Raw genomic sequence first — 13,965 nt, 5'->3', positions numbered from 1 at the left:
GACAGCCGCCCGCCGGCGGGCGCACAGGCCGGGTGTGCGCCGCTGCCCTCGGGCTGCCGAGCCGACCGACGCTGCCGGCGAAGGCCTGGCGCCCGGCGCAGGGTCAGGCTCCGCGCTTGAGTTCACTCTGGCCCTGCCTTCGCTGAGCTAAACTTAGGGGCTGGCACCCGGCCCTGGCCTCGCATGCCCAAGGGTGGCCTTGTATCCACCTCTGCAACTATTTCCTACAGCGTTCTCCCCTTCTTCTTTAATTAAAAAAAAAAAATTATCTTAAAGAGAAAAAAAATTGAAAACAGTAGAGTAACAATGGTTAATACATTGTGTATTGTTATCTTTAAATTACTCAGGGTGCAAGACTTAGGCATTTAATTTTCCAAACAATATTGGCCTAAACTTTTCTTTTCAATGTACTAAGAAAATTATTAATATAACTATCTTAACTGTATATCCCTTCTTTTCCCCTTTCCCCATCTCAGTTTCTCTTTTCTTTCAAACAGTTTCTTCCCATTTTACAGTATCTGTTATACATTTTGGATTTTAATTCCTCTTTCAGGTTCTCAGACTAGGGAGACAATATATTTGTACATGTGAGTCTGATTTATTTCACTTATGAGTATGATCTCAGATTCCGTCCATTTGCCTATAAAAGCCTCAAGTTTACCCTTCTTTATGTAGTACCCCATTATATAAATCTTCCACATCTTTTTTTATCCATTCTTTGGTTGATGGGCACTTGGATTGTTTCCAAGATCTAGCTATTATAAATTGTGCTGCTATATAAACAGTAGATGCATGTATGTCGCTGTGGTACGAAGTGTTGAGGGGAAATAGCTGGGTCAAATGTGACCTGTATTCCTTGTTTGTTAATACTGGAAATTGAACTCACTACCTCATGCAGGCCAGGCAGCACCTGTGCCCCTAAGTTACATCCCCTGTCTGTAGTCCTAGTTAGCTTCTTTGAGGAATCTCCACACTGATTTCCACTGCGGTTGTCCAGTTTACACTCCAGCCAACGGTGGAGAAGGGTTGCTTTTTCCTCACAATCCTCCAGCATTTATTAATGGCTTTCTTGATGATAGCCATTCTTTGGGGTAAGATGGAATCTCAGTGCAAGTCACCAATGATGTTGAACATTTTTTCATGTATTTATTTGTCATTTCTACTTCATCTAAGTAGTGTCGGTTTGTTTCAGATGCCCTTTTTGGAATGGGTCTTTAGATTTGGAAGGCCTGATTTTTTTTTTTTTTTTTTTTTTTTTTTTTAGTTATTTGTTCTTGGTAATAATCCTTTGAGCAACCTTGTAGTTCCACATTGTTGGTTGTCTCTTCACTCTGGTGGTGGTTTCTCCTGTTGTGCAAAAGCTTTTTAATAAGATGAGATCCCAGTTCTTCATTCTTTGCGATACTTCCTGTGCAATCCGGGTTTTATTCATAAAGTCTTTGCCTACACCAATGTCTTCATAAGTTTTACCTATTCTATCTTCCAGCAGATTAATGTTTCTGTTTTAATATTTAGATCGTCGATCCATTTTGAATGTAGTGCATGGTGAAAGATATGGGTCCAGTTTTTGATGTTGAGCATGTTCAAAGCCATTTTTTCCAGCACCACTTATTAAAGAAGTTATCTTTTTCCAGTTGAGCGTGTTTGACATCTTTGTCAAATATAAGATGGCTGAGTATGTCTGGAGTTGTTTCTGTGTGTTCTAATCTGTTCTGTTGACCTTGGTGGGTTTTTTTGTTTTTGTTTTTGTTTTTGTTTTTCTGGGTGTTTGTTATTGCTGTTCTTGTTTTGTTTTGTCTTGTTTTGCCAGTACCACGCTGTTTTTATCACAGTAGCTTCAAGTCAGGGGTTGTGATGCCCCTGCCTTGCCTTTGTTGCCCAGAATTGCCTTTGCTATCTAGGTCTCTTCTGGTTCCAGATGAATTTCAGCATTGTTTTTTCTAGTTCCGTGAGATATGCTTTTAGAACTTTGATTGGAATTGCATTAAATTTGTAGAACGGTTTTGGAAGATGGCCATTTTCATTATACTGGCTTTTCCTACCCAAGAGCAAGGGATATCTTTCCATTTCTTCTTTAATTTTGGGGGGAGGTTTATCTTTTGTTTTTTGTGCCAAGGACCGAACCCAGGGCTTCCAGCTTGCTAGGCAAGCATTCTACCGCTGAGCCAAATCCCCAGCCCCACTTCTTTAATTTTTGAAGCAGTAATACATATGTCTTACTCTTCTCTTGTTGCTGAGACAAATACCCGACACTCGAAATGAAGGAAGGAAAGGTTTATTTAGCTCACAGTTACTGGAGGTTTCAGTTCCATACTATTCTGGGTCCAAGGCAGAGCAGCACAGAGAAGAAAGCAACCTTTCATGGCTGCGGCAAAGAGCAAGAGTGCAAGGGAGGGGTAGCAGCAGCTCAAGCAGCTAGCTTCTCTTCCCACCTTACATTGTAATGCAAATTACCTGCCCCAGGGTAGGGGAAGTACTCACACCTAAGGGTACTTCCCAGTATTTACCCACCTATGGGTAATCCCAGCAGTACTAAAACCCATAATCCCAGCCTTGGATCACACATAATCCCAGTGGATCCTGAGTTAACACAAACTCTAGAAGTCCTCACCCCATGACTGCATGAGGCTTTGGGGGGACAACTAGACACAAACCATAACAACATATAATCAACTTTCTCAGTTCATAGCTAGTATTGCTCCTCTCGCCAGCCATCTCTGTGCCTCTAGGAACTCTCCACTGCCCAGTCCACACCCTTTCTTCTCTGTTGCTGCTGGAGGCAGTTGGGCTCAAGTTTTCTCGCCTGCCTTCCTCAGTGACCCCTGGGATTCTAACCCAAAGTGCAGCACTCATCTCGCTTTTCCTCTGCTGCTCCCTCTTTCCTGACACCTTCTTCTCAGCTACCTAGGACACTAATTCCTCTGACAGTTGTCCCACGTCTGTGGCCTCCTAATTTCTTCTTGGCCTTGTGTTTTCCTTTTCCCCTCTCTGCCCTTGTTCAGGCCTTGGGCCTCTGCCTACACTTACTCCTTTGTTGTCTTTCACCTTCTTGGTTTAAAAGGCCCTCCCTTCTCTGATGTCTCCACTCAGTGAAAGTCATGGTCCTTACAGTACACTCAGGGTCCCCTCCATTCTTTGCCCCCAATTCCCACATCTCGCCTCTGTTCTACCCTTCTTTCTCTCTGTTCTTAACTCCATCCCAGCCACCTGGATCTCTTTGGTATCCCTACACTACCTCAGAAAGACTCCTACTTCATGGCCTTCCCACTGGTTGTACCCTTTTGCCCTGTCTTCTCCCAGGTACCTGTGCAACTCATTCTCCCCCTCTTTCCAATCTTGTTTCAATTGTCACCTTGTCCTTGAACCCTACCTACACTGACCACACACACTGTTTATGTGCCAACTTCCCACAGTCCATGCAATCATTATGTGTGTGAACGTGTGCTAATAAAAAGTAAAATTAAAGAAAAAAGTGTCTCAAGTTTCCTGGGGTGCACACCTGGAATCTCAACATCTGGGGAGGCTGAGGCAGGAGGATCACTGTGGCTACAAAGCGAGTTCAAAGTCAGCCTGAACTACACGGAGAGACTTTGTCTCAAAGAACCAAAAAACAAAACAAAAACCTATCAAACACACACACAAGAAAAAAAAAAAAAAAAAAGCTCCCTTCCTCTTTGCTGGCTGCTGCTCCTAGCCCCCTCCTCTAGAATGTGAGTCTAAGCGGGATGGACTGTGCTGTTCACTGTTAAACTCCTGGTTTTCAGGGCACTCGTTAGCACATTTAGTAAACACTTTCTTGTACTGAACAGATTAAATATAGTTCAAAATTCAGAAGATAAACGAACACCTGTGTCCCACATTCTTTCTCCACTGCAAGCAACTGTTTTTACTATTCTGGAATACTTTATTTAAATATTCTGTGTTTTACAATCCTTTAAAAAAATTTAAACGTATCATACTGCACACAATCTTCCCTACTTCCCTTTCTCTGGTCAGAGCTCATTTTGGGCATGGTGCCTGAATATTTCCTACCCTTTTGCCACAGCAGTTTCCTGCTTCGTATTGAGGCTCCCTTTGAATTCCCGGGCCCTTCTGGTGAAAGTCTGGAAGGTCTAGGGAGGAGCCTGAAGCAGCCGGCAACTCTGCGAGATCGTCTCTTAGCAACCATCTCCCAGAAGAAAGAGCGAAACTAGTACTATAGTGCCTTAGCAGACAATAAGAAAGCACCGCCCAGCACGTGGGGATGTAGCTCAGTGGTAGAGCGCATGCTTTGCATGTATGAGGCCCCGGGTTCGATCCCCGGCATCTCCACTCTTTTTGCACGTGGCGCTTTAAAAAACACCAGAGAGCGGATTCGGAACGGAGTAGAAAGTGTGCACAGGACTTCCCGGCTCTTCTCCAAGTCTCAGGCATTAATTTTCTTTCCTGGTCGAAGGTCCAAACAGCGAGAGCGAGAGCGAGAGCGAGAGCGAGAGCGCGAGCGCGAGCCCTCCACTGCCGTCTTGGTGTTTGTCGGTTTTATCACGCGCGGGGAAAGAATAAGTTACTGGTGTAAAAGCATAAAGAGCAAAAGGGCCAAGTGTGAGTTGCTGTCTCGCCCTGACGGCACAGTTTGAATTTTCTAAATTACCGGGTCACTTTAATAATTCTGTCATATTCCAATGAAATTGAATTTCGAGTGTGGAAAATGGTAGATCAGTAACCTAAAGGAAATTCATTAACACTTGTGTCATAGGTGCCCGGCTAGCTCAGTCGGTAGAGCATGAGACTCTTAATCTCAGGGTCGTGGGTTCGAGCCCCACGTTGGGCGCGTACACTTTTGGTTGTTAAACCTTAGATTCAGGAAGGTAGCTTTCGTCGCACACCGGCGGGAAAATAAATCCTGTGTGAAAGCCGCTCTACGCAATGGTCACGCGGCCCTATTGTGAGGAGGTGCTCTGTGTGTGTGTGTGTGTGTGTGTGTGTGTGTGTGTGTGTGTGTCTTTTTGCGACAGGGTCGTACTATGCAGTTCAGGCTGGCCTTGAGTTCACTTTGTAGCCCAGGCTGGACTCCAATGCATAATGATCCTAGTGCCTCAGCCTCCCTAGTGCTGGGATTACAGGGTATGCCACCATGCTCGGCTAAAATGAATGGGGATCTTTTGTGATAAAACACGCATCTAAAATTGACCATTTTAACTCCCCCATACTTTTTTTTTGTAAAGGGGGGCCTTCTGCATGCCACTCCCTTCCCCTTATTTGAACTGTTTTTAATTGTACAATATACGGCATTAAATTACGGCGCGTTCATTGTGCAGCAGAGTCAGCACCATCGTCCTTACCCAGTTCTTTTTCGTCTTTCTACCCAGAATTTGTTTTTATTTCCTGTTCCCCACTCGCCCTCGACACCGGCAACCACCATTCTTTCCGTCTCTATGAAGTTGATTACCATAGAAAAAGTGATATTCTTGTCTTCATCTTCTTTTCTCTGCGGGACTGGGGATTAAGCCGAGGGCCTTCTCACTGAGCTACATTCCATACCTTTTTCATTTTGAGACAGGACCTGCTGAACTAACCATTCCACGGTCCAATTGTTGATCCTGTGTCCTCAACCTCCTCCATTCCTGGGATTCGAGGCATGCGCCTCCACACCTGGGTAATACTGTTTTTATTCTTTTTATACCTCTCTTTCTTTCTTGAGTGAGGGTCTTTCCATGTTGATAGAGCTGGTTTTGAACTCACAACAGTTTTGGCTGACCTCAAACTTGTTTTTAATCCTCCTACTTCAATCCCTAGCCCTCTTTTCAAATCTCTTATTTCAATTAGCATAACATCTTCAAGCTTATGTGTTGTAGCATTTATCAAATTTTTTTCCTTTTAATGCTGAGAAGCATTCCATTGTATGCACATACTATATTTTGATTCATTCATTTGCCTACGGATATTTGGGTTCCTTCCACCTTTGGGCTATTGCGAGTGATGCTATGAACATGGGCATACAAAAGTGTCTGAGCACATGCTTTCTGAGTATAGTATAGTATAGTATAGTATAGTATAGTATAGTATAGTATAGTATAGTATACACCCAGAGGTGGAACTGCTGGATATAGTATTTTAAAATTTTTGAGGAATCATTATATAGTTTCACAGGCACTACACCACAAAATAGAATTTTCTAAACATCTTTCCAGTAGTAACATACTACAAAATTCAAACTTTGAACATCTATGGTTAGTGACTACAGATTTTCTCCCATTCGACCACCTTAGGCAACAATTTTAGTACCTATGTATATATTCTTCCTGAGTTTGTAAGCAAATACAATTTTATTTTTTCTTTTACTCAGAAGAGTAGTTATGAATCTGTTATATAGTGAAGTTCTTTCCACTTCAAGACACAAGTTACTAGGGTCAGGGAGATGGCTCAGTGGAATAAGTGCTTCCCTAGCAAATATAAGGGTCTGAGTTCAATTCCTGGTTCCACTAAAAAAAAAAGACACAAATTACTTCAATTTTTTTGCAGATAAACAATATTCTTTGTTCTAATGGTGTTTGTAAATAGGATATCAAGTCTGCATCTTGTACAGCAATTAACCACTAAGAAGAATGTATGTAGTGTGTTAATTATTGAAACTGTCCTACCGATTTGATTGGAAACTGTCTCATTGCTATTTGTTTATCAATAAAATTATGGCAAAAAAAAGAAAAAAAACCCAATATTCTGCTGCAGATGGATGATATTTATTTAACAAATTAATTACTGATGGGCATTTATACTGCTTCCAATCTTTTGTTATTCTAATTAATGCTGCAGTTAACAAGGTTTTGGCAAGTATAATTTTACACATTTTCATAGGTCCATGTGGTTAATCACCAGAAATGTGATTTGCTGATCAAACTTATATGCAACAGTAATTTTCAAGATACATAAATCACCCAGGTGCACCCTTCCTATTAGTCATAAATGAGATTGCTTGATTCTGTGCATGACCCTCACCCCCCAACACACACACACAAATGCTGCACGCCATCCCCATTCTCCATTCTGGAAAAAAAGGGCTGCTTTGGCAATAAATATATCACCTTTCTGTTGTTTGTGGTTTTGTTTTCATTATTTTTTCAGAAAACTTCTCACGATTTAGTTCAGGCTTGAATTCATCGTGTAGGCCTGGCCAGGCTATCCTCAAACTCCCAATAATAATCCTCCCTTAGCTTCCAAGTGCTAGGAAATATGTGATTCCCTCTCTTAAAATTTCCAGTACATCTTTCTTCCTGTAGTGCAGGAAAAGACTAATTGTAAGGCCTTTGGTAGAGGCATAATAAGGGCATACTCTGATAAAAAAGACTTTGAAAGTTATAACATTGCTTATCATTTCTAATCCAATTCTGTATAACGAAAATGGTTTTTCTCTCTCTTCAGGCCTAGTTCGCTGGTGCTTACCAAGTTGCATTCACTTGTAAAGCCAGGGCAACAACAAAAAGGCCTATTCAGCTATTTCCCCTCCCTTCTCTTCCCTTTGCGGTACTAGAGATTGAACCCAGGACCTCCACACTGACCTACAGCCCCAGGCCTTTTTTTATTTTTTATTTGGAGATAAAAATCTCTCAAAGTTAACTTTACCAAACTGCCTATTCAGCTATTTGTTAGTCCGCAAATTTTCTCCCTTGGAAAAAATTCCAACCACATATAAAAATTAAATTCATGATATTCTTTCTGAGAACTTGATGTTTTATGAGGCATATATAAATTACTGGGTTAATAGTTGTGTTTTGTAAAGTGGTATACAAGAATGATTTTATAAACTGGGCATGGCAGTGCGTGCCTGCAATCCCAGAACCTGAGAGGCTGAGGATTGCTGCATGCTCAAGGCCAACTGGGCTATATGGTGAGTTCAAGGCCAGCCTGCACTACAAAATGAGACCTAGTCTCAAAAAAAAAAAAAAAAAAAAAAAGTAATAAGAATGATTTTATACATAATTTTATGTAAATTATTAACCACCTACAGCATCTGAATGTTTTCATTTAAATTGTTTGAAACAAAATTTTCTCCAGGTTTGACATATTTCAGGCTATTTCTTTAATACTAATCTTGAGAAGAATATTCTTGTATGGTTTATGTGACATCAGAACATATGACTCGGTCACCACCAAATGTTTGTTTCACTAGTCCACTGTTGTTGACACAGAACACGGTGGCGTAAGCGTACTGCTTAACCAGGAAAAGACAGGTGACCGTCAATGCAGATGTCTAGTGGCATGTGGATTTGGGGCAAGGAGAGAACAAATATGTCAACCACAGCAACCTAGTTCTGGAAGAAGCTCTACAACAGGCACAGTGGCCAACATGATGACCCAGAATAACCTCCTTTATGCCAGGACCAACTGTATTAAGATCACTGGATATTTTGGGAAGCCCTTGCAGTTTGTCACTGTCACTTGATATGTTCAGTGTCTGAGGGGAAGGGAAGAAGTTTTTGAATGTGGAAAAGAATATATATTTTCTTTATGATTGGCATCCAATTTAATATGATTGTAAATGTTAAAGGTTAATTTTTTTAAGACTTTGACGTCAGCTTACTTGTATTGTTATTTATAAAGCAGGTTTTGAAAGAACAACCCCTTTCACTGCTTCTGTCATAAATTCAGGTTATTAAATGCAGTCATTCTGAAAGTCTAAACAATTAGTGATGGATATATTCTCATGGATATTTCAAATTGAAATTACAAACATTATACTTCTGAACCTTCATTAATTAGACAAGGAGATGTAGGCACTGAGAAATTAGATCACATATCTGTTTGTTTGTTTGTTTGCTTGTTTGTTGAGAAGGTCTCAGGATGTACTCCAGTCTAGACTTGGACTCACTCTACAACCTAGGGTGGTCTCAAACTCATGGTAGTCCTCCTGCATCAGCCTCCCAAGTGCTGGAATTACAATTGTGTGCCACTACCCTTGGCTTCACACATCTGGAAGTGGAGAGTCATTTATGAATTTCATTCTTTTAGAAATCCTGTGTATATTGTTTACTTGTAATTTTCCAAATAGGGATTTTTAGTTATCCATCTCTGTTTCTTTTTTTTTTTTTTATATCCAAAATGTATTTATTGGGATGGCTTCCCACTCATCTTGATTGAGGGTACTGTTAGTGCTGCTTCCTCCTGAAGGAACATCCTTCTGTAAGCCTTGCTTTCCCTCCTGTAGGCTGGCACAGGACAGTGGAGCAGCCAACACACAGAACTACCGTCTGTGCATGGCTAAAGACCGTGGTGATTTTATAGCATCCTGGGCACTCCACATCCATGAAGTAGGAATTGGGGCTCTGCACCAGGCGCTTCTTCTTGTGCTTCCTCTTCTCCTCCTCCGGAGAGGGATGAAGGAGATCTTTTGCGAGAGGCATGTTCTCGTAGGGGGTTCGTCACCGCCGGAAAGGCCATCTCTGTTTCTTAATTCTGCACTGAAATCCTACTGTGTGTCTTGTTTGTCTGGGAGTCCCCTACAACTGCAAATTCAACATTCTCCACTCATTTTCTATTTGCTTTGCAGAGTAAACACAATAGTAGGTGGAATAATCAGAATGCAGATTTGTGAACTGTAACAATGGCTTCTTATGCTCCTGACCTCCCTGGCCTTCCGTTGGTTGTTTCTTTTCCATTTCATTTCTTTTACTCTTTCTTTTTTAAAATCACTTTTCCTTTCCTTTCCTTTCCTTTCCTTTCCTTTCCTTTCCTTTCCTTTCCTTTCCTTTCTTTCTTTTTTTTGAGACAGGGTCTTGCTATGTAGTCCAGGCTGGCCTTGAATTCACTATATAGGCCAGGCTGACCTCTTAGCTCTTGTGATTCTCCTGCCTCAGTCTCCCAAGTGCTGGGGTTCCAAATGTGTGCCACTGTGCCTGGTTTCCCTTGGTTTTATAATCCACCAAATTACTCCTTCAGGGTTAAGCCTGGGTCCAGGGGACACATCCCTTACTACTTCGGTGTTATAGTAACTGACTGTGCATCTCAATACATTTCTTTGAGAGATACAGGAAGCAGCCTATGTGTTTACCCACTTGGTATTGACACAGGGAGAAAAACTGATCTCGGGTGGGTGACCTCCAAATAATATAAGTGGGTGGGGAGATGGCTCAGTGGAATAAGTGCTTCCCTGGCAAGGGAATTCCCAGTTCTGCCAAAAAAAAAAAAAAAAAAAAAAAAAAAAAAAAAACACCTGATACAGAGAACCTTCAAATGACATAGGGAAAAATGAACTCCCAACCTGACCTGGATTAGTTCATGTTCTCTAAAACCGAAGAATGAATTTTAGGAACAAGTAGAGGTTATGAGCAGAATATATATATATATATATATATATATATATATTTTATATATATATATATATTTGATTATTTTATTTTTTAAAATTTTATTTTATTTTTTCCCATAACTTTATTGATAAAAAAAGGCAGAAGGATTTTTTTTTTTTTGCTCCTAATGTCTTCAGGGCAGGTTTGGCTGGCTTGAGTTGTGGGGATCGAACCACAGCAACCTGAGACTGACTGCTTTGTTGAAGCAGCCACTTAAAGAACTGAGCTACGGGGCAGGCTCCCAAGCAGAATATATTTATTGAAGGAAAGAAAGCTCCTGTCTGAGAAAGGGACAGGAGGGGGGCCCAAGTGGGTAGTTCCCCAGGAAGTTGTCTCTTCTAGAGACTTTTATAGAGGAAAACCATGTGGTGAGGCAGCTCTAAGGTAGTGGAGAAGACATGGGAACTCGCTTAGGTGGGCATGAGTGGGACAACACTATGGTCAACTAATGAGATTACAAGCACCATTACTCAAGTAAAATTGATTAAGTCCAGGACCAAATGGGGAAGTGAGGCACATAGCAAGCAGGCATGAAAAGGGACAGGGTCTCTTCCTCTTGGGGATTGGGTTAGTGACTCATTTGGGCTCTTTCAAGGTGATTGATACCTACTTAGGATATCAATCCCTGATGCCCATCCTTAGGGAAGTATGTAGCTGTGCTTCCTCTTTTTGTCTTGGTCTGAAGTGTGGCCTATATGGGAGTGTCTGTCTCTTCCAAATTGCAAGGTCTCCTTGTCTTCCATTTTGTCTCCTTGAGGACCTGACCCTGTCTAACTGCCTATAATATTTCTATCTAATTTGGCTGCCTGCAACAGTATGATGAACAGCAAGGAGTGTGCATATGTGCAAAAGTGGCAACATGGGCTGTGGACTCCCTTTATACTGTGTGGAATAGTTTTTGGAATGCTTACCCACGTATCACAGAGGGTCCAATAGAGCCACACCACTCCAGTCTTTATTTTTTAAAAAAAGTTTTCTTTTGATTTTTCTGGCAGCAGTAGCCCAATTTAGCACAATAGCACATGAAACCAGATTTGCAAGTTTTTGAGGAGCTCAAAAGTGAATCATCAGGTTACTCATGCGTGAATGATGAAGATGATCCATTATGGTAAAATACATGCTTGCGAAATGGAAGAGGGTGTACAGGTGGATGAGCAGGAGGAGGAGGACTTTGCCACCAGCCCCAGGAGCCAAAATTCCTGTGACAATGAAAGGGAGCAAGAATCAACCGATACAGAAACAGAGAATTAAGACCTCTTAAATTCAGATAATAAAGAAAAAAGCATGTGAGTACATATTTGACTAGTGGAAATGTGAAGTGGCCATGCAACAAATGGAATGACTCAGTGTTAGATCTAGGTGTTGGGAGTGGCTGAAGTTGGAACGTAATTACAAGTTCAGGATGAAGCCAGCCTGAAAACACAAGAGCTCCTTGAAGCATGTAAATGAGCTGTTGCACCTTGTTACCTGGCTGCCTGGCTCAGAGGTTGAAATTAATAACGACCTCTCGAGGGTATAAATAAATGCTCTACCATTCCTGGGCAGTTTCTGTGCTCCATTTAGGAGAGAGAGGAGCGCCCCCTGACGCAGCTATTGTCTCTTGTCTTATCTTTTCCTCATTCTCACTGCCATTCCTTCCTGGGATACACTGAGAGTCCAACTGTTGTAGACAGCTGAATTAGGTAGAAATATTATACGCAGTCACATAGGGCCAGGCCCTCAAGGAGACAATGTGGAAGACAAGGTAACTTTACGATTTAGAAGAGATGGACACTACCATATGGGCCAGATGTCAAGAGAAAAGAGGAAACACAGCTACATACTTCCCTAGGGATGGGCATCAGGGATTGATATTTTAAATAGGTATCAATCACCTTGAAAGAGCCCAAATGAGTCACTAGACCAACCCCCAACAGGAAGAGACTCCGTCCTGTATTCATGCTGGACTGCTACCATGCCCGCTTGCTACATGACTCGCTTCCCCATTTGGTGCTGGATTTAATCAGTTTTACCTGAGCAATAGTGCCTGTAATCTCATTGGTTGATCATAGTTTCCCTCATGCCCACCTAAGCGAGTTCCCATGTCTTCTCCACCACCTCAGACCTGCATTACCACATAGTTTCCCTCTATAAAAGTCCCCAGAAGAGACCGCTTCCTGAGGACCACCCACTTGGGACCCCCCTCCAGTCCCTCTCTCAGACAGGAGCTTTCTTTCCCTCAATAAATATATTCTGCTCATAACCTCTATTTGTTCCTAAAATTCATTCTTCGGTTTTAGAGAACACAAACTCATCCCAGGTACCTTTTAGGTTGGGGAGATCAGTTTTTCTTCCTGTGTCATTTGGAGGTTTCCCTATAATACAACCCATCCCTACAACTAGGTCCAAAAATGCAGTGAAGGTCTAGGCATGGGTCAAAGATATTGGCCAGAATGCTAGTATTACCACTCAATGTTGGAAATTGTAACAAAAGAAAAACTACAAGAGGCTGTGAAATACACAAAGACTGAAATGCAAGTAAAACATTCTGTATGCACCAGTAGCCATATTTAAAAATGCATTTATTATTGTTATAACCTGTGCAATTGATTCCAATTTTGTAACTCCATATGCTTCCACTGTAACTTTATTAACTGTTATAACCTGACCAAAGTGTCACCATCTTGTTCTGTATGCGCCAATCTAAATGCTGTAACTTTCCACTGTGCCCTTTCTCTACTTGAGAACCTGCAATTGGGCCTTTCTCACGCTGTCCTTTGTGCACACCTGAATCTAGTTCCGGCCCAATGCCCTGATCTCGCCCTCGTTCCCAGCTACAAACTGTACCCACCACTGCACTTGTTATTGTTCATTAGAAACAGGTAATTTTTCAACTGTAGCCCCAAGATAAACCCTTGATGTCAGCTTTTGTGGTTTATTGGCTTAAATACCCACTCCATTTTGTAACCAGAATGGGCATTGTATTATACACTTCTGTACATTTCCACTGTAACTTTATTAATGAGGATTGTTTGGTATAAGCTGACAATTTAAACTCCATCTTGGTGGCTCAAGCTATCCAGCGGACCTCTGAACACATTTTGTTAATGTTCAAACTATTCCTTTGTTCTAAACCACAGTGTGTTAAAGGTTAAGATCTGAACTATTTCTTACCCCAGAGCTCTCCACACAATATGTCCCCTGATCAACATTGAACCATAAATTGTAATTATTTGTTCCTGAAAATTGTAACCGCATGTTAAAAATGTAATCTGTTTTCCCAAAAGTGGACGCTGACCCCTGTGCCCATGCGCTCAAGTCGTAAGACCTCCCCTTTGCGGTTTTCAGCCTTAAAAACCCTTGTCTCTCTCCTCCTGGGGGCACACCTCAGCATCTTGCGGGGGTGTCTGCCGCTGGGTACCAGCTAAAATAAAGTGCTTCTTTAACTTTTGGACTTGCCTCGTTATCATCTGATTTTTGAGTTACAACAATTATGACACCTCACTAACTTAATGGAAAGGATTTATTGGTCTGCTGTACTTATCTCAGATTTCTCATGGTGATTGCAGGGATGTAAAAGACTTAGTGAAAAGCGATGGGTCTAAATATGGCATAAAAATTTAAGTCCGTGTAGATCTGAAGACTTGTAATGCTTTTTTTTTTT

The 13,965-nt window shown here is 41.6% G+C and overlaps 1 protein-coding gene and 2 non-coding genes across 3 annotated transcripts; 2 read left to right on the top strand and 1 right to left on the bottom strand.

Annotated features, from left to right (window-relative positions):
* Positions 1-4,239: 4,239 nt before the first annotated feature.
* On the top strand, positions 4,240-4,311 carry Trnaa-ugc. Its single transcript has one exon. It is a non-coding gene; the product is annotated as a tRNA-Ala (tRNA).
* Positions 4,312-4,737: 426 nt separating this feature from the next.
* Trnak-cuu lies at positions 4,738-4,810 on the top strand. Its single transcript has one exon. It is a non-coding gene; the product is annotated as a tRNA-Lys (tRNA).
* A 4,264-nt stretch (positions 4,811-9,074) lies between these two features.
* On the bottom strand, positions 9,075-9,406 carry LOC101579634 (40S ribosomal protein S27-like). Its single transcript, XM_004641769.3, has one exon. The coding sequence runs from the start codon at positions 9,375-9,377 to the stop codon at positions 9,123-9,125; it is 255 nt and encodes an 84-aa protein (XP_004641826.1). The 5' UTR covers positions 9,378-9,406; the 3' UTR covers positions 9,075-9,122.
* Positions 9,407-13,965: the final 4,559 nt, after the last annotated feature.

This window comes from Octodon degus, unplaced genomic scaffold (assembly GCF_000260255.1).
Source record: "Octodon degus isolate 3935 unplaced genomic scaffold, OctDeg1.0 scaffold00141, whole genome shotgun sequence".
Lineage (NCBI taxonomy): Eukaryota > Metazoa > Chordata > Mammalia > Rodentia > Octodontidae > Octodon > Octodon degus.
The sequence above is the reverse complement of the archived record's forward strand: the minus strand, read 5'-3'. Positions and strand labels throughout refer to the sequence as shown.